At 42.7% G+C, this 20,916-nt stretch overlaps 1 protein-coding gene across 3 annotated transcripts in view; it reads left to right on the top strand.

Moving 5' to 3' along the window:
• PRKDC (protein kinase, DNA-activated, catalytic subunit) overlaps positions 1–14,308 on the top strand; it is an 83,233-nt gene extending 68,925 nt beyond the window's left edge. For all 3 annotated transcript variants that reach the window (XM_030970865.1, XM_030970860.1, XM_030970872.1), the window contains 13 exons: positions 571–782; positions 1,833–1,920; positions 2,597–2,740; positions 5,482–5,686; positions 6,214–6,281; positions 6,553–6,773; positions 7,079–7,171; positions 9,036–9,125; positions 11,146–11,217; positions 11,336–11,537; positions 11,974–12,162; positions 12,744–12,883; positions 13,911–14,308. In XM_030970865.1, coding sequence (XP_030826725.1) covers positions 571–782; positions 1,833–1,920; positions 2,597–2,740; positions 5,482–5,686; positions 6,214–6,281; positions 6,553–6,773; positions 7,079–7,171; positions 9,036–9,125; positions 11,146–11,217; positions 11,336–11,537; positions 11,974–12,162; positions 12,744–12,883; positions 13,911–14,115 — 1,929 coding nt within the window. In that variant the 3' untranslated portion in view covers positions 14,116–14,308. The remainder of the gene's footprint in view (positions 1–570; positions 783–1,832; positions 1,921–2,596; positions 2,741–5,481; positions 5,687–6,213; positions 6,282–6,552; positions 6,774–7,078; positions 7,172–9,035; positions 9,126–11,145; positions 11,218–11,335; positions 11,538–11,973; positions 12,163–12,743; positions 12,884–13,910) is intronic.
• Positions 14,309–20,916: the final 6,608 nt, after the last annotated feature.

Here is a 20,916-nt window from a genome sequence, read left to right as displayed (position 1 = left end):
ACACAAGCTGACAAATCTCAATCAGAAAGGGAGTTCACCAGGCATTTATTTATCCTATCCTCTGTCTTTCTGTGAAATAAGTACTGGCAATCTGATCTTAAATTCTATTAGAAATGCTTAAAGATGAACAAAGGACAAAACTATATAAACAATAGGGAGTTTCAGTGTTCTTCTTCCTGGCATTTTTTACTCAAATCAAGACTTTAACCTAGTGGTGTTGGAATTGAATTCCTTCAGATTTTTGAGTTGTGTGTATGTGATGATCAAAAATTATTGTATTGCATCCAGAGACAAAAGCCACAAGTTTGAGTGTAAAGCCTGATATTGATCAACAGGCTGCAAATCTTTATAATGGAAAACCTATTAAGTAGAAGTAGTGGTGGTAGTAGTAGTGATATTAATAATTAAATCTGTGCTTCATTGCGGGATGTTTAGCACACTTAGTGGACATTCTCTGTTTCCTTTTCACATTTCTCCGTCAGGCTGCACCACGGAGCAGTTTTGTTTGTTTGCTATGTTTGGTGTTTTTGAGGAAGACCAAAGATGAAAGCAGTGTTTGTGTTTTTGCAGCTTTCTTCGGTTCCCTGCTGGCAGTTCATTGGTTGGATTAGCCAGATGATGGCACTACTTGACAAGGATGAAGCAGTAGCTGTACAACACACTGTTGAAGAGATTGCAAATACCTACCCCCAGGCACTCATCTACCCTTTCATGATCAGCAGTGAAAGTTACTGCTTCAAAGATACTGCAGCTGGCTGCAAGAACAAGGAGTTTGTAGAAAGGTGAATTTGCAATTGGAGTAGCTCTTCCGTATGTTTTTTTTTTTGCAGGAGTGGACAGATTAGTTTATTTTTCCTACACAGACCCTTTTCTTTAGTGAACACGAGAAATATTAGAGGGTATATATTTGTTAGAGGGTATATTAGAGGGTATATAAATATTTGTTTAAAGGCACAGAGAAATGCAATACATCAGCTCTGTCAGTGTCAGGCACACTCAGGTTGGTAGCATGAAACCTTATGAAGTGTTGGGAACATATACTCCCCAGGCTATTGCAAGTTAAAAGTTTTCCCAAGATAAAACAAAAAGACCACAGAGAGACAACGCCTTTTTCTTTGTAATTCTGTGGTATTGAACATTTATCATCTTTCTAATACCAAGAGGAAGCAGCAATGTTTAAGTAGAATAGACACTCATACCAGACTTCAGAGAGGGCAGTGAAAAGGGTGCAGGTTATCTTAGGAATGACAGCTCTTGGCTGTGGTGTTCTCTGCCTATTCAGTGTGCAACATGCAGCTTCTCTTACAAGCTTTCCCTTGTCCCTTTTGGCATGCAGTAGCACTTGAGTTAATCCCCAGGCAAAAATCAGTTTCTATCACACAATGCTGTAGAACCACTCTTAAAATTGTGGGTGTCTTTTTGCCTTTTTCTCAAATTTGATACATCTGCTGAACAAATTTTTTTCTTAAAATAAAAATACAAAGTCATGTGTTTCACAGACAATATCACCCTTCAGTAACTGTCATGACAGGGCACATGGTCTGGTCAATGCCTGTGTCTGTTTCAAGCATGCTTTCTACTCACCCACCAAGTTCCTATTTTCATAGTGGGACATATAATTAAAAAACTGGGAGCTGTGTGGCACGTTTAGTCAACATATAAACAGTCATGCAGCCCTAGAGGGAATTCTAAGGGAGTCTTACCTACCTACACCTTAATTGTTCTACCAGATTCTTGTATATAGCAGACAGTCTAGACCATGGCTTATCTGCAGGCAAGGTGGTGATGGTAGTTTCTGTTGCATTGTGATGCATTTTTCTCTTCTTTTAAAGGATCAAGAATAAGTTGGATAGAGGAGGAGTAGTTCAAGATTTTGTTCACGCCCTGGAGCAGCTCTCTAATCCTGTAATGATTTTCAAGGTAAAGTGTATTTTTCCCACTTCCCCTTCATTCCTCTCCCTCTGTTCAGAAGAGCAAGTGCTGAGTGGAGCCTGACACAGTTCAGTTGACACCACAGCCACAGGAAGTGGTTCAACTCAGCACCAGCTGCTGCTGCTGATGTCAGGGTGATGTCAGCAGCTTTCACTGGTGATGGACTCCCTCCCTTGTGCTGGATGTTCTGCTCCAGTCCTTTTCAGCTTTCCCCTTCAGGGTCTGTGCCCTGCCCCATGGTCAGTCTTCCTTAATCGTTCTGAAACCCTTACAGAATTATCATTTCTGGCCATCTTTACAATTTTGGACTACTTGTGTTCTTATGTCCTTTCCCTGCTGGGCATCCCTGTCTATGTTCTGACTTGTTTGTCCAAACAATTCTTGTCCTGTGTTTTGTGCCACTCCTGGCCTCACAGAGGCTTTCTTAGCACCAAACACTATGGCAGTAAACATAACTATCATAATAAAGTAGAAACATTTTATCAAGACACAGAACAAAAGGAAAATATTTCCACAGTCTTTTGGTTGCTCTTTTTTTGTCAAAAGACACACAATAGTTGACTGTTAGTAAATACAGTAACCCCAGTGCAATCTGACTGGCCTACTGAAGAGCAAGGGTCGGTAAATCTTTTCTCGGTACTCATCTGTTTTCTTCTCTTTGCAGGATTGGGCTGAGGATGTCAGAAATGAGTTGTCAAAGCCTCAGAGAAACAAAAAGAAGCTTAAGGAAATGTATGAAGGAATGTACAAGAATCTGGGAAATTTGGAGAGTCCTGGCCTTGGATTGATGAGGAAAAGGTTTATTCAGGTATATGTGGTTACTGGGTAGTGTTGGCATCATGGCTTTTCTAGAAGGCAATAGAAAGTCAAAAGAGGGATCCAGATCACAACTTTTGCAGGTGTTGCAGGACTTGATGAGACTTGATCTAGTCAGGAGTACAGGACTGGGATTTCTTTGCTAGAAGCCATGGACTTAACATAGTTCACTTTCCACTTCTAACTGCCCTGCAGGGATAAATGTACTGTCTTACACAGCTTCTACCTCTCCTGTCCTGAATGTTGCCAGGTTCTTAGGACCTGAGCCTCTAATCATCCGTGGGAATCTGGCTTTGTTTTTTGTTCCCCGCTGCCAAGGATTTATGAGCACCTTAGGGAGTTTTGCTGTATTATACTACTCAGATTTTCTGCTGATACGAAGTTACTTATACAGAAGAGTTATGACTATGAAGAATTAAAGAAAAAAACTTTACAAAACTGACTGAATTCCAAAGTGGTGAAAATCAGCATAGAAAATGAAGCGACACATGTGGCAAGAAAATGTAATTATCCCAGTATCATATAGAAATTCTGCATATTTTAGCTGACTATTGCAGTTCAAGAACAAAGTCTTGATTTGTGATGGTTCCTTGAAAACATCAGCTGTGAAAACTCAAGGGCAGTCAAAAAAGAAGAGCAAATGTTCATCATTATTAAGAATAGAGAACTAAACATGGATTTGTACATTGGCATAGCAGCCTTCTGTGACTCTGGCTTCTTGAACATTATAGTCCTCATCTGCAATATTCTCGGCGCAGACACAGTAAAATTGGATGAGGTTCAAAGTGGCAAGAATAATCAGAGGTGCAGAGTAACCATTGCACAAGCAACTTTAATATTCCTCCAGCTGGAAAAGATGCAATGGTGCCAGATACAGTGAAGCTCTTAACATTAGTCCCATGGTTGGACTTGGTGAACTTGCAGGTCTTTTCCAACCCTAGCAATTGTATGATTCCATCAGGAGCACCGAACAGGAAGTAAATGCTCTATGGAAGTGGCAGGTTCAGACCAGTGAGAAGTGTTTCCTCATTCAGTGCACACTTAGGTGCTGAACTCCTGCCTGCAGGGTGTTAGGTGCTTTCATGGGTTCACATAGCAAGCAGGCAATAGCACGGAGAGGGGGCAGTGCTTTAAGAGCTTTTACATATAAATGCACACTCCCGGTCCAGAAATCCCTGAGGTGCAAATTGCTGAGGGCAGGAGAGTGATACTCCTGTAGAAGGAGGTCCTGACTGTATGCTTGCACTGTGTGTTCACAGCCCCGTGGCCAGGGCGGGGTGCATCCAGCTGTCTCCCGTTGTGGCCATCTTATGTCACATTAGCATTAGATAAACTAACCTGGCTGTCTGTAGGGAGATTCCTTCCCCATGAGTGGGAAAGGTGGAGGATGAGAGTAAGGTGGAGTCAGGGGAGGTGAGGTGATAATGAAGCAGAAAGGGTAATTGGGAGTTTAGGGGCGCACTAGCCCTCTGAATGTGTTGCTGTGAGATAAGATGGGCCTTTGATGATAATGACTTCAAACTTAAGAGTGGGGGATAAGAATGTGCAGGATGTGCCGGTGACAGGGGTGGGGGTAGGGAGAGAGGAGCAGCTATACAGGGTACTTGCACAGCAAGGGACATAGCAGGCCTAAGCACAAAGGCTGTTTGGATTATATGTGTACCCACACCAAAAAAAAAAATATCCATGGCTCTTTAAAAAGCTGAAATGTGCAGTGTTAGAGGATACAGGGAGAAGAGCAAGGGAGATGCTGGAGAGAGATATTAGGGTTGTTCCCCTCTGGTAAAGGGAAGAGGGAGAGAGGAGAGTAGCTGCAGAAGAGAGTCAGGTTAATGGTGCATAGGTGCTGAAGTCTTTGCTTTCATGATGCATTATTATGAAGAAACAAAGTGTGCTGTGAGAATAACTGTACCATTTCTAGTGTCCTTGCTAGGAAAACAACAAGTTGTCTCTCTTGACTGACATGTAAAATTGCTCTACTACGTGGAGTACTTCAGGCTCATAATCTGGAAATAGATTTAGTGATAAAGATGTTTTTGACTGTAGTAGTCTCCTCAAAAGGATAATGTTTTTTGTATTTTCATTTACTTCAGTGAAATAGCTGTGTCTTCATAGCTTGGTAGAAAAATGATCAGGCAATGAAAAAAACATCTTTCCAAGCCATTAATACCCACTCCAAGGAGGAACATTTGGTTTTTCTAGAACCTTGAATTATGAATGCAGGAAGTCAATTCAGTTAACTTTGTAGCTAATACTTATATTGTTCATTAAATGGATCCGTGTGCAAAACTTTGCTCTTTTCCTATATCAGGATATTTAAAATAGTTTAAAATATGGGTTTATGCATTCTATGTCCAAAATTGTTGCTAGGCAGTAATAAATCCATGAATAATAAATCCGGTGGTAAATAAAACATGTAAAACATTTCACAGAGTCTCAGAATGATTTGGGTTGGAAGGGACCTGAAAGATCATCTGGTTCCAGCACCCCTGCCATGGCCAGGGGCACTTCCCACTAGACCTGGTTGCTCAGGGCCCCTTCTGACCTGGCCTTGAACACTTCCAGGGATGAGGCATCCACAACTTCTCTGGGCAACCTGTTCTGGTTTATATTAAGAATTTCTTCCTAATATCAAGACAAGCCATGTATATAGATAGGAAGGTGCCCTTTTGGTGCTTTTGGGTAGTTTCTAGCACTGTGTAAACGGGATTCCTTTCTATAAATGATTGTTAGGCTATTGGGAAGGACCTGGATCATCATTTTGGCAGAGGTGGTTCAGAACTGTTGGATATGAGGACTAGTGACTTCGATGCAATTGCAGCTTCTCTCCACTCAAAAATGATCAAAACCCATAAAGAACCTGGGAATCTCAAAGAATGTTCACCATGGATGAGTGAATTCAAAGCTGAGTTCTTGAGGAGTGAACTGGAGGTTCCTGGTAAGTTCCTGTTCAGTGTCAGTGGTGAATTGTCCCTTACAAGAGAGTTGCTCTTGAGCTTTATTTCTTATATTGGCTATATGACCCTTCTTTCTGGCCTTAAGCCTTATCTGGTCTTACTTGAAATAATTCTGTTCCCTCATTATCTCTTAAATCTGTTCTTAAGCTGTAGTCCTGATTTTTAAAATTGCTTCTAAGCTTGTATCTCTTACCTAAGAATTTAGTATTTTTCTAAAGGCCTGACTCCAGGAAATCTGATATATAAATCTAATACATGTTTAAATCTAGTTCAAAAAAGGCTGGTTTCTTCTGAAACCAGCAAGCGCTCCATTCTAACAGCTAAACAAGGAGAGGGTATCATACTGTGTGTAATCATACTATGTGTATGTTGGACCATTTTTTATGCATTTAAAAATATTTTATTTGTAGTTGTCATTCTACCAGTTTGACAAAACGTTCTGGCGTTAAACACACTTTAAAGTAACATCAGGCTATGTATTAATATTTTTTTTCCACTACCACTTCAGGTCAGTACGACGGAAAAGGGAAACCTCTGCCAGAGTACCATGCAAAAATCTCTGGATTTGATGAACGGGTATGTTTTTAAGATTGAGTCAAAATCCTGTGTGGTATAAATCTGTGTCCATGTAGCATTTCAAGAATTTGGCAGTAGCAGGATCACTACTTGTTTACACATCTTGCAGCATACAAAGGAAAGGCTGCAAGTGGGCATTTGTTTTTCTGTTATAATTGAGTAACTTGATTATGTCATCTAGGAATGACAGATATGCTTAATTCCAGCAATGATTCTGTAAGACCAAGTCTTCTGTCCCAAATATTTTTCTTTTCTCCTGTCTTTTTCCAAGATAAGTGTGATGGAATCCTTGAGGAAGCCAAAACGTATAACGATCCGAGGCAGCGATGAGCGGGAGTATCCTTTTCTTGTCAAAGGTGGCGAAGACCTGCGACAAGACCAACGCATTGAGCAGCTCTTTGATGTAATGAACATTATCCTTTCCCAAGATGCTGCATGTAGCCAAAGAAATATGCAGTTAAAAACTTACCAGGTCATCCCCATGACAACAAGGTAGGCATTTATCTTGAAGGGACAGAAATCCTTTTGTTAACATCTATTAGTTTGGGATGTTGGAAAGTGAGAATTTTGTGTGCCAGATTCAGATTGAGAGTGTTTTGTGCCTTGGCTTAATTTTTTTTTTCCTTTTAAACAACATTGAATTTGCTTTGCCTGGAAACTGTTTTTTCAGAGTATATTTAAATTGGTAGCTTTTAACCTTCTTTTAACAGGCAATAGAATGTATTGCTTCCCATTTGTGGTGTTCCTCTAAAGTTCAGCTCTGAGCTACTTGTTATCTCTGACTTACTTTGTTTCAGGCTGGGACTCATCAAGTGGCTGGAAAATACTTGTACCTTAAAAGAATTCCTTAAAAATAGTATGTCTGAAGAGGAAGATATCAGCTATTACAGGTGATGCTTGGTTTAGCTGTCTGCTCTAATAGAAACCACTACTAATGAGTAACTGACAGTCTTGTGGCAGGATTTTCTTTTTCTTTTTTTCCTTTTTTTTTTTTTAATTAAAGAATAAAAGAAAAGCATTTATAAGCAAGGAGGCAGTTTGTACTTCCTGACCCAAATTAGTAATTGGCAACTGTTTGTTTAATGAGTGCCATTGTAGCTGGAATATCCTCCACCCAGCTTGTTTAAACAGGAGACTTATAATTATAATCTGTGTGACGTCATTATCATCACCATTTCCTTATCAGCAGATTGATTTTACAAGCAGAGGATTTTGATCTCTTGATTTGATCAGGCAGGAAATGGACTTAGGTCAATGAGGGGCAGGGGAAGGGAGTAGAGGCAGAGCTATTGAGAACCTGGGTTCAGCAGTGAGTCAGTGATGGGGGATGGAACTTGGCAGCAAATGCACAGAACTCAACAGAGCACTTTCTCTGACATGATACAAATGCTGGGTTTGAATAAATTATATTGCTTTCTTGTGATTGTAATTGCAGGTTGGATATTTGTAAAATTTATTTAATTCTGGCATTTCGGCCTAGTTCTGTCCTGGAATTTACAAATGTGGTTTAATTTACAAATGTGATTCTCAGTTACATAATCTCTGTTTGGGTTTGTCTGAGTGTTGTCACCATTTATTTTTACTAGTTAACATTTATGGGGCAGGTTGGAGGAAGCTCCAGCGTGGAGGTTGGACTCCAAAGAGTCTTTATTTCTATGGTTATTTGATTTGTGAGCAGTTTAGGAACTGCTAGAGTTCCTGCATTACTGCTGTCTTATTCACTGTTGTGAACAGCAGTGAGGTTATGTTGATCTCAATTCACTGAGTGGGAAAGTGAAAGAAGCCTCACATGGAACCATCTTGTGAGGGGAGGAAATTTATAATATGCTCAGTGTAAAAGATTAGCGTATTTATAAAAGCAGGTCATAATTTATTTTTAAAAAAACCCTTTGCTTTATTGTGTACATAGACTTTAATATTTTCCCATATGTTGTTCATTCAAGGCAATTGAGACATTTTATATTGAGCTATGGTTAAGTGACAGCACTCAAAAAGGAAAATTTTGGTTGGGGTAGGGGGAACAACTTTCTGAATTTTTGAAATCCTTTATCCCAAAGTGATGGGCTACACTCTCTAACTGATAAATGCTTCTTAAATGGAAATGACATTTTCTATCTCAAAACATGCTTCGGAAGGAAGAGAGGAGGTGGCTGCTCTGCTAAGTTGAGAAATAGAAGTTCAAGGTTTGATGTGTTTAGTTTAGATGGGAAAAAATTTCAAATTATTTCATAAGCAGTGCAACTAATGAATACTGGCTTCTTATGGATTAATACCCCAAGTTCAAGCACCTCTTCCTTCTCTCTTGTACACTCTGAGGAGATACCAAGCTGCCTTCCTGCATTCCCTGCCCACTTGGAAGGACAAAGGGCAGCATGTACTGTGGCAGACTACATAATGCTTCTCAAAGGCTACAAGACTGTCAAAAATAACTTTCCCTCCCTGCAGAAATTATTTTGGATCTTTCTTCTAGAGGTACTTACAGTACCTATTGACAAAGTAACACCTTTGAGATGTCTGATATGACTGAAGTGTTTTTATAACTGGGGCAAAGGAGATGAATGGATCAGCCTGTACTCTGCATAAACTTCATTTCTATAGCTAGGCTAAAATTAATGTAGGCTGTAGCTTCCTGACTTTTCCTTTGCATAAAAATCTCATGGGTCAGTGCAGCACACAGCCTGTGGATAACCAAATGGAGAGTGGTGAGATTGTACAGGGAAATCATTGGTGCTTTTCTTCTTTTTTTGTCCCTAGCCCAAGAGGACCTCGTGCTACCTATTCTGAGTGGCTGTCCAGGATGGGTGGGAAAGCACAGGGCATCTCTCGATACCATGCCATGTACAGGTGAGTTTCAAAAGAGAACTGCATAGGAAATATAGAAGCTGGAGTGTGCACACACACAGAGATGTAGAAATTCCAGGAAAAAAAAAAAAAGTATGATCTGCATTATGATATGATGGCTAGATCTGATTTTTGCTCATTTTACTGCTTTGTCTTCCTGGAGATGCTTTGCAAAATTCCTCTTGCCAAAAATTCTACCAGAGTACAGGAATGCTTCCAGAAGCTTGCTCACTTCCTTTAGAAAGTGTCTAGAAGCAGATGCTGCTCTTCAACTTTATTTTCTAGGCATGTTGTTCCTGATTATGCAGTTAGGTAGGCTGCCTCAGAGCCCAAGCATCTGCTGGAGTTGGACAGAGAAAATCACCGTGATTCAAAGAGAATTTAAGAATATTTGATGGTTTAGGTTCTGACTTGAGCATCCTCTCAGAGGAATTTCCACACCTACCTGGGTCTAGCTCTGTGGGTGGTAAAGTGAAGTGTCCAGAGCATTTCTTATAAGCTCATAACCTGATTAACTGAGTGTCTTGCTGTTTAAAGGAAAACTTTGATTTGTTTAACTGAATTAATATTTGTATTCAGATCCAGAATGTGCTTTTGAAGTAATTCCCAATCACCCCCACTCATCTTCAGTCTGCTGCACCAAAGGGCTGTCCTCTATTTCTCAATTCTGCTCCTTTCAGAGGGAAGTAGACTGGAAGGAAAGCACCCGGCACATGTCAGCTCTAACAAGCATTCAGAACTGGATATGGGCTAGGACAAAGCCTCCTTCCCCAAATCTGCATGAGTCCCTCAGCACCAGTTCTTCAGTTCTGTTGCTTCCCCTCTGCTACACTACTCTCTAGTGTCAGTACAGCCTCAGCCTGCTGCTGAGAGATGTAACTGGGGCCTTAATTCCTCTGCTTGGAAGAGACTATCCAGCCAGAAAGAACGTGATTGTATTGCTTTATTAAAACTTCACCCATCAACTTGATTTGGAGGAAAATACATGAAACCACATACTCTTTTGTATTTAGAAATGTCAGTCTTGGAAAAAACTGCTGGGAGAAAGAGGGAGGGTGGGATACTTGTAAAATCAGATAAAATTGGGGGGATGAGCCCTTTGTGGCTTGCTGTACTGTTTACTGGAGTAAGCTGTTACCGCATGCTGCTGCAGTCATGAGCATATCGCAGAATCACAGAAAAATGAGGTTGGAAGAGACCTCTAAGATCATCAAGTCCAACCTATGCCCTGACACCTTGACTAAACTGTAGCACCAAGTGCCATGTCCAGTCTTTTTTTTAACACATCCAGAGATGGTGATTCTACCACCTCCCTGGGGAGAGCATTCCAGTACTTTTTTATTCTTTTGGTGAAAAATTCTTTCCTGATATCCAACCTATACCTTCCCTGAAGCAGCTTAAGACTGCGTCCTCTGGTTCTGTCAGTTGCTGCCTGGTGGAAGAGACCGATCCCCACCTGTCTACAGCCTCCCTTCAGGAGGTTGTAGAGAGCAGTAGGGTCACCTCTAAGCCTCCTCTTCTACAGGCTAAACAACCCCAGCTCCTTCAAACATTCCTTATAGGGCTTGTGTTCCAAGCCCCTCACAAGCCTCGTTGCCTCCTCTGGACGTGCTCAAGCCTCTCAACGTCCTTCCCAAACTGAGGGGCCCAGAACTGGACACAGCACTTAAGATTCAGTCTCACCAGTGCCGAGTACAGGGGAAGAATGACCTCCCTCATCCTGCTGGCCACGCTATTCCTGATGCAGGCCAGGATGCCCTTGGTCTTCTTGGCCACCAGGACATACTGCTGGCTCATGTTCAACCAGCTGTTGACCAGCACCCCCAGGTCCCTTTCCACCTGAACACTGTCCAGCCGCACTGTCCCCAGCTTGTAACACTGTAGGGGGTTTTTGTGGCCAAAATGTAGAACTCAGCACTTAGACTTACTAAACTTCATGCTGTTGGACCCTGCCCATCTTGATTTCCAGCATGCAGCGGGCTGTTACCTCAGCAGCCACCTTTACTTCTCCACTGCTTTGCAGGAATGCCAGCCGTACAGAAGCAGTCACATCCTTCAAAAGCAGGGAGAGCAGTGTTCCAGAAGACCTGCTGCGGTAAGTGCTGCTGATGGCTGTGTGCTGTGAAACGAATGTTGGCGTTTGTCTGCAGTCAATGAGTGAGTTCTGCTTTGTTAAGGCAAGCCTTTGTGAAGATGAGTTCTGTTTTGTTAAGGAGAGCCTTTGTGAAGATGAGCACATCTCCCGAGGCCTTCCTGGCCCTGCGCTCCCACTTTGCCAGCTCGCACGCCCTGATGTGCATCAGCCACTGGATACTTGGGATTGGAGACCGGCATCTGTCCAACTTCATGATTAACAAGGAGACAGGAGGCATGGTGGGAATAGACTTTGGATATGCTTTTGGTGCAGCCACACAGGTATTTGTTTTCAACTAATTTGTTACAGCTTTTGCATTTGTTATGTGCAATTACACGTGTGTTCTCAGTACTAAATTTGATGCTCTTCAGTTGCCATTGTTCTGGTGCAAAATAATCTTTACAATTAATTTCTAGTCAATTTAATAAAATATCAGAGTCCAGATATTCTCAGACAAGAAGTGAGCTACAGAACTCCACAGAGTCAATATGGTGGTGTTTTACATGGTTCAGCTGTGGATTCAGCCACTGTCACTGAATACTCATGACTAGAGCTTTGATGTCACAACTTCCTTCAGTTCTACTTTTGCATGTTATTTTCAGTGAAGTGACAAAGAGGGTTTCAAAGCTTAAAAAGAAAAAAATATTCCCATCTAATCCTTCAGTTCCAAGGCTTCTTACTTCTTGTTTTCTTTTGACTGTCCTTCCCCTTGCCTAGTTTTTGAGTGTGCCAGAGTTGATGCCCTTTCGCCTGACTCGCCAGTTCGTTAATCTGATGATGCCAGTGAAAGAGTGGGGACTCATTTACAGTGTGATGGTGCATGCCCTGAGGGCTTATCGTTCAGATCCAGACCTCCTCATCAGCACCATGGATGTGTTTGTAAAAGAGCCTTCCTTGGACTGGAAGGTGGGGTTTTATCCTCTTTCATTTTTCTTCATGTGGAAATTCTTAAACTGTGATAAGAATAAAACTGATGAAAAAGGAAGTATTCCTTGAGGTTCACTCTCACTACTCCTTTTATTTTTCTTTGTTTTATTCAGTTCTCAGAGAAACTGAACTTAAAAGTATTTAAAATGACAGAATTCTGTATAGATGCACAAAAAATAGTAGCATATGTCTGTGTTATCAGTGTACTGTTCTTTATCTTTCATGATAATCCTAAAGACATGGGTAACTCTTGATCACGTTATGCTACTTACAGCACCAGCATAAATATTTTCAACTTTCTGCATTCAACCTCTTAAATTTACATAACAGCACTGTATATATCAAACTAATAGTTACAGAGAAAAAAATCTGCAACTAGTTGCAGTTCAGCAACTTCATTTGTAAATTAAAGTCATAGGCAAGTTAGGTATTATCTCACTGCTTTGTCCTCCACTGCATCTACAGTTAAGATACTGGCTTGACTTGCTATGATCTGCAGCTTAAAAGCTTTTTTCAAGTGTGTGATTTATGATAATAGGACAAATATATTTTCTCCTTAGAACTTTGAACAAAGACAGCTGAAAAAAGGAGGCACGTGGATTAAGGAAATAAACACATCTGAAGTAAACTGGTACCCTTTGCAAAAAGTTAACTATGTCAGAAGAAAGCTTACAGGTGCCAATCCAGCAATAATCACTTGGTAAGATGCTCTCCTTTTGCTTTAAACTGCTTCACTAAGAGTTTTGGAAGGCTCCTGAGTCAGATTTTGCTCCCTTTGGATAGAATGGAGGCTAGGAAAAGAGAAGAGACAGACAGGGCAAAATTTCAGCAAACCTTCTGTCAGAATCATTTTGGTCCACATATAAGCTCTCTGAATCACCCTGCCAGCCAAAACACCAGATATCTCCCTGTGAGTTTTCTTGCTCCAGCTCAGGCCTTCAGAGCAGTTTTACTGCTCCTGGCAGCACATGCCTCCCCTCCCTGTCAGGCTGCTTAATCTCATACTCCTCAGTCCCTCTGTTCTTTATGTTTGTCTCCACTGCTTTCAGGGTAGGGATAATATTTAAATTAATATATGCTTCAGATGGAGGATTGCCTGAGCTGGAACCTGTACCAGCTATAGGGGAGGCATGGAGGAAAGCTGCTTATGAGAAACATCAGATTCAAATCTGGTGGCATTCTCAGGTTATTTACGTCAGCCTAGTCAAGTCTGGCTCAAGCCAGAATGTCTTTTAAGTTCAGTTAAAAGTACAATTAATCCCTTCCATCCTCTCTTAAAAAGTCATTTTGGATTAATCAGGGGAAAGACAGAAAAGCAAAGAAAGCAAGCCTGTTTTAAAACCATACAAATATTGAAAAGTGCAGAACTTGGGAGGAGTCCCTTTTGCGGTCAAGGCTGAACTGGAAGGGGCAGCAAAATACTTGTTACAGGCACAAATCAGGAGAGCAGGTAAAGAGATCAACAGCTTGGATGTGAACTGCTGCATCCTTCTTCCAGCTGGAGACCCTTGACAAGATTGGGATATTATGGTAAATACCCACTAGTAAAGGACCCCTGAAACCACCAGTCTTCACTGGCCAAGCCTTCTACAGCTCTTGAGCAGCCTCCACATCTTGATCTCAATTCAAGCTTTATTTTTCAAGTGCTGTTTTGTATTTAAAAATCCATCTCGGGTTTTTTGCTTGTTTCTTTTAGTAAGAGCTTATTTTTGTGTTCTCAATTTCAGCGATGAGCTGCGCCTGGGCCATGAGAGGTCGCCTGCTTATAATGATTTTGCAGCTGTGGCTCGTGGTAACTCTAATCATGATATCAGAGCCAAAGTGCCAGAAGATGGACTTTCAGAGGAGACCCAAGTGAGATGCCTCATCAATCAAGCAACAGACCCCAATATTCTTGGCAGAGTCTGGGAAGGATGGGAACCCTGGATGTGAGAAATTGCCATCTACAACCCTGTCTGCCAAAGGACTGTACCCTAAAACACAGCTGCAACCAGATCAGAATTTTAAGGCCAAAAAGGAAAAAAAACTCTTAACTATTTTTATCATCAGTTAACTTGACTAATAGAGAAAATAAATTTTTTGTATTAAAGCTGTATTCAAACAGTGATTTTTGTTTCTTTTTTAAAAATTATTTTTCTTGCTTGTGGTTCTGCAACAAAGCAGCTTTATTGTCTTTGTGTTAAAATCAATGTAGAGAGAACTGGGGAGGCTATAGAGCTTAAAGATTTATTTGAAAAGTGCTGGGATCTTTCAGTGGAAAGCACAAATTCATACCCCGCAAACTTGTGGGCGTCAGTGCAGTGATGTAGTGAGTCTGTGCTTTTCTTTTGCAGAGACCTTGATGGCAATCAACTGAAACCATTCTGCAGCCACATATTATTTGTAGTTAAAACTTGAAGATTTTCATATCAGTAGTATCAGTGGGCCACATGGTGAAATTAAACAGAAAACGGCTCTTATCTCTAGATAACACCTAAAGTATCTGAACAGCTTTTGCATTGCTGGATAACGAGATAGTAATGATGAGACTGTTTTTAGCAATTAGAGGTTATACCCTGTTATCTTTGTCCTTTGGAAGTCTGCACTGCTTACACTGTGTTATTTCCAAATTATTGTTTGGCCCAAGCCAGAAGTAGCCACTGCCGACAGAGCTGAGCACGGTTAGCTGCTTGCCGTAAGTGCAGCACAGCACAGGAATGTCTGCTGCACTTTGGAATTTGCTTATGCCAAACTGTGGAGCTTGTGCCAGTTGTGACTCTTTGTCTCCAGCAGCCAGTTCTCAGGTGTGCTGGCTTTGTCTGGCATTGAGTTCATTTTCTTCAGAGTAGCTGGAGTGGGGCTGTGGTTTGGATTTGTGCTGGGGACTGTTGATAACACAGGGATGTTTCATTATTGCTGAGCAGGGCTTGCACAAGGCAAGGCTTCTTCTGCCTGTCACACCTTGAGGAGTCCAGGGGAGCACAGCCAGGATAGCTGACTCCAACTGACCCAAGGGCTATCACATACCAGAGGGTGTCATGCTCAGCATGTAGAGCTGGGGGAAGAAGAAGAAAGGGGGGGAGATGTTCAGAGTGATGGTGTTTGTCTTCCCAAGTCACCCTCATGCCAGCTTTCCCAGGGAGGGCTGACCACCAGCCTGCCTGTGGGAAGTGGTGAATGAATTCCTTGTTTTGCTTCGCTTGTGTGTACAGCTTTTGCTTTAACCTATTCCCTGTCTTGATCCCAGCCCCTGAGTTTTCTCACTTTCCAGTTCTCTCTGGGGGCATTGAGGAGGAGCTCTGTGGGGCTTAGCTCCCAAATGAGCTTAAGCTGTGGCATGGGCAGTGAGGGAGAAGGAGAATTCTCTCAAGCACTACTGTTGCTCATTACCCAGATTTACTGTAGGATATAGATTTCATTGAGGCTTTTAATAATTATCATAAAGGGTGTAATAAAAATGAGTCTTTGCCCTTTCACTGCCTACAAGATTTCCCTTCTGCCTCTGTGGCACTGGGGCAGTTCTGGTCTCACTGAGGGCCACGTCTGCTGCTGGCACCTGTCTCAAATGAATGTGTCAGCTGGAGTAGAGAAATCTGCCTTCTGGATACAACTCCATGAAAAACTCACAATGAGGAAGATTGCTGAGGCCTAAAGAATGGGGAGGGAGCTTTTCTGTTTCAAATACTTTCCAGCAATAACTACTATTTATTATCTTTCTTCTTAATAAGCACACTCAATGGTTTCTGTCAATATTGTTATAAATCAAGAAATCCAAACTTTTTATCACTTTATTAGTCAAAAATATTGTTTGGATGTATTTTTGTAGAGGGAACATTGAAAAATAAACTTTCAGCTGTATATCTCATTTAAAAAGTTAATTTAGGGCACTTAATCCCAAAAAGCTTCCACATTTACCCATTTATAGAGATGATAATTAGTGCATAGTAAGGTGGGGTTTTTTTTATAAAAGAGTTTGATACAGTCTGTTCTTATATACACTTCAGTAAGATGTCATGGTGTTTTGTTCTTTTGGTCTCTGCTAACAATTAGGACTGCAATCTCATGACTAAAACTTGGTCAGGTGAGGTACCCTGGCTTTCATGCTGTCGCTCTACAAATATGAGAAAGTTTAAAGCACAATAAAAAAGGCAACATGAAAAGGCAGGGGACATTTGGAAATTAAGTGGCCGGGTGTACGAGGTGTTTAATGGCACTTCTGGCACATACCTCAGATAGTTACTGGGTACTTTGACCTGCACTGCAGAGGACAAAGTTTAGGTTTATACTTTAACGAGGCTCTTCTCCTAGGACTTCTGATAGCCTCAGCAACAGCAGATGTTTGTGCACAGCAGCCTCCCTCCTTGGCCTTTGGGAAGGGGAGTTAGAGTGCAGCCTGGCCCTTCCTGGGGGTGGGGGCTGGGGTCACCACCCAGGGCTCTCTGCTCCCTGAGGTCCATGGCAAACAGCCCTCAGGCTGGGGGTGAGAACCTGTGACACAGGCAGTGACACGGGCTTAGAACACGTCCATGACAGTTTAAATAGTTCAAAGCTCCATTTTGGCCCTAGAATAAGCTCCATAGTGGGAAGCCTCGGCCACGTCAGCCCTTATTAGTCATGTGTTTGTCAAGCTCATGTGTCAGCTGAGGCACAAAGCACGAGGCTGCTGGGTCTTCAACACAGAGACACATCCTGTGCACAGCAAGTGGAGTTTCCCTAACTTTCTTTAGGGAGCTTTCACCATGAAGCTGAATGGTCCTGGAAATAACCTCCAACACAAGTGAATGGCAGCTGCTGTCACCAGGCCTGGCTGCTCTCAGTACGATGCAGCAGCAGCTAAGTGGAAAGGCTGGAGCCAGCCTGTGGAAGGAAAGTACTGACACAATGCAAACCTCACAGTGCTTTACAGGGCAGGTTTATTTGGCTCCCAGAAAAGAGTTAAGATGATGTGAAGATCAGAGTTAGAGAGTGCATCAGGTCTCATGATGCAAAACAAAACTTGGGGACTATTCACAAGCACAGCAGAGTATTTCCTTCTCAGATTAAATAACCAGATGGATGGGCACTATATCTGGAAACCCATTAGTTGTAGCTAAAAAGTTATGTAAAACATTAGCATATATTCTTACTAGTTTTTTCTTAGAGTATAGAATGATGTCATGTTTAAGCTAATCCTTACCATCCCTGCCAATCTTAAAATTTCCCTCTAGCTAAGAATAACAGTACTGCTGAATCCAGAGGAAAACTCTGGAACTGCCACCTACTGTCCCCTTTCCCAGCTGGTAGAGGTTTCTGCATGCTGCTCTTGTGTTCAGGATTTCCCCCTTAGTCCCCACCACTGGCCCCCAGTTTAAATGTTATCTTGAGGTCTCTGTGGCTGAGAGGTGATACAGCACCAGCACCCATTTGGGCACAGGAAGGAGGGTAAGAGTTTTCCACAAAAACAATGAATTGGGCTCATATTCAGTCATGGAATAAGGAATTTCCTACAGCTCTTCTGGTCTCACACTTGGGGCTTGGGCAGCTGCTTCCAGAAGTAAGCATCTATATATAGAGACACTTCTCCCAAAACTCTTGTTTTTCAAAATCAAGGATAAGGATTTATTACCTCTGCTTTAAAACTTTTTTTCCCCTGAGGCTGAGGGTCTGCTGAGTCACTTTATTGATACTGTGCCTCATTTGGAAATTACATGGGCTTTAAAAATTTCATTTTAAAGTTCTGCTGCCTGTAAGAAATGGCACCAATACAGAAAGTTCACACCCTGGCAGACACCCACAGCACCAAGTGGTGTCACTGGTCTTGTAGCAAAACTACCAAAGAGCCACAGCTTATGTCAAACGAAGATGTGTCCAGAATAGGGTTTAGAGGGGTATTCTCTTGTTGCAAAAAAGTTGGGAAGTTTTTTGGGCCACAGAGATATCAGAGAGCTGAAGCACCTCTCCAGTGAAGGCAGGCTGAAAGGTTGTTCAGTCTGGGGAAAAGAAGGTTCTGGGGAGACCCTATTTTGACCTTTCTGTACCTAAAGGGAGTTTGCAGGAAGGACTGAGAGGGACTTTTTATCAAGGTCTGGAGCAACAGGACAAGGAGCAATGGTTTTAAACTGAAAGTGGTTAGGTTTATATTAGATACTGGGAGAAATTTTTTCCCTGTGAAAGTGATGAGACACAGGAACAGAAAAGGCATGGATGCTCCATCCCTGGAAGTGTTCAAGGCCAGGTTGAATGGGGCTCTGAGCAACCTGATCTAGTGGAAGTTGTCCCAGCCCATGGCAGGAGGATTGGAACTAGATGATGTTTAAGGTCCCTTCCAACCCCAAACCATTCTGATAACATGGAGTGGCCATAAGGGACTGGAAAATTTTGGTTACAGTTTCCACATTATTTATAGAATGGGGTTTTTCTTCATCTTTTTGATGGGATAGAAGAGGGCAACATCAACTCTACTTGTCCATTACACTCACAGTAAATTACAGCGCACAAGATTTCATTTGGTTACACAGAAAATGCAGCTGTCAATTTGATCACATGAATGGAAATCCATGCAAAACCTGTGTCAGGAAAAAGTTCTGAGTATCCACCAGGGAGTTTGAGCAAACAAGGAGCACGGGTTCTGAGGCCTCTTGCTGCAGTAGCACTTGGCCTTTTGGGAGCCTGGGTATGTGGATGATCTTATTCAGCAGCTCAGCAGCCACAGGTGCAGCTGGACAAACCCAGCCTGGGCTGACACTGCTGGGGTTTAAAAGCCTGCAGCAAGACAAAACACAGAGCTTCAACTAAAGGAGCTAAAAGGAAAAATCCTTTCAGTTACCATCAAGTTCTTCAGCTGCTCAGAGTAGGGAGGCCACAGGCAGGATCAGTGCAATGATGTACAAGTACAGTACAAGTGACAAGCAAAATACTGTGACACTGCTTGAGGACAAGGCAGAGACACGAGCCCTGGCAGAGGCGGCTGTCCAGCAGTCACTGTGCTGGATGACAAGAGCCAGCACCAACCTCAGGCAGGTACTGCTCCTCCCTAGGAGTGTGCAGGCAAGGTTTTTTGACTCTCCCCAGACAACTTGTACCTCATTTACGTGTCCCATTCCCTTGTCAGCCCCCATGTGCCATTGCTGGCTTCCAGCTGATGAGTGAAGGGATGCATGCACTCCTGCTGCTTCTTGCAGGGAGCAGAAACCCAGCAAACCAGTCCTCCATCTTTTTCACCCTTGTCAGCTTGGTCTTCACCCATGAACCCCCCAGGACCTGAGGTCCTGCTGATGCTGTCTCAAGTCCATGACATCAAAAACAGAGAACGGCTCCTTAGGCTTCCCAGGCACAGCCTTGCCATGCTCCTAGTCCCACTGTCCCAAAACGTCCTGCATGCCTGGCTGGGTTGCTGGAGGTGAGCATGCTGATGCATTACTCTGTTTCCTTACCTTCCCTGAGTGGCCTGTCCTCTATTTATGAGGAAAAACCAGTCAGAAAACAGTGTGATTTAACTGCTATCCCTGAAGGGGTCAGGGTCCTGGTGTTTCTCAGATTCACAGCCAGCAGTCCAGAGTAAGTTAAAGTTTTGTCCTTTTTTTGCTTCTTAGAGAAAGGTTTCTTGTCCTTTCTTGCCAGGTTTAAATACTTTCCTTAATTTGGAGCATGAACCTCAAGAAAGTTTTAAAGAATTTATTCTGAAATTCAGAAGATCACCTGCTTCCTACTGCTGTTTCAAACGACTGGATCCCAGAGACAAGCCGTGACTCGGTGGGTCAGGCACTCAGCAGGACAGATGAGGGAAATCAAGGGCTCGTTTGTACTTCTCTGCTCATGAAATTACAGATGCAGATGGGAACAGATTCAGCTGCTGAGATGCCAGACAAATGCCTGCCTCCAGAGCACTGCTTTGCTAGGTACCAGGTATCACTTGCTCCTGGATGCTTCACTGCAGGTGCTGCAGCACCCGGGGCTTCCACATCCTGCATGGCACGTAGGAGAACCCCCTCAAACATTCTCCTGGAATCACACATCCCAGGCCCAGCAACAAACACAACCAGCTCATCCTCCAGGGGGTGGCTCCTGCTGCTTGGGTTTGTGGGACAGGCATTGACAGGTCCAACCATGAGTTCTGAACACACCTCCAGGTCCTGAAGACCCTGCAGGCAATGCTGCACCCTCTGTGGTGGGGCTTAGGTGTGACACAGATGGCTCATACTGAGGTTTACACAGCAGTTCTGGGCCTCCTATTGAGGGATTTTGAGGATGTAATTGCCAGGAGGCAAGGTGCCCAGCGGGGGACGGGTGACCTGGCTGGGAATTCGGTGTCTTTTTTGGAGTAACACATGATGGGCAGTAAATAAGCATGTTCAGGCTGGCACAGTGCCATGCCGGCACTGGCTGACCTTTGGGGTAAGGACCGTGCTGAGCTGGAAGTGTGAGACAGTTCTGCATGCAAACAGTTAAATGAGTGCTTTCCAGGACAAATCATAATTTTATGACTACAGTGGGTGAGATCTCACCCCTTCCAGCAGAGCAAGGGGAGAGACAGCAGATATCAGACTGCATCTCATTTCTAACTACCTTCCCATGTCTCACAAACGCACTCCTCTGCATTTCATACAGAGTAAAATGGTCCAGGAGCACCACATTCCCTGCTGGATGGCCAGGCCAGGGACAGCTGGTGTGGAGTTGTGCATCACGAACAGACCCCATAGAAAGTCTGGGGTATATAGAAGGCAAAAAAATAACCTGTAAAATGGTTTGGGGCATATTATTTCTTTGACAATGTGG

Source organism: Camarhynchus parvulus, chromosome 2 (assembly GCF_901933205.1).
Source record: "Camarhynchus parvulus chromosome 2, STF_HiC, whole genome shotgun sequence".
In the NCBI taxonomy this organism is placed as follows: Eukaryota; Metazoa; Chordata; class Aves; order Passeriformes; family Thraupidae; genus Camarhynchus; species Camarhynchus parvulus.
This window is presented reverse-complemented; position numbering and strand designations above follow the sequence as displayed.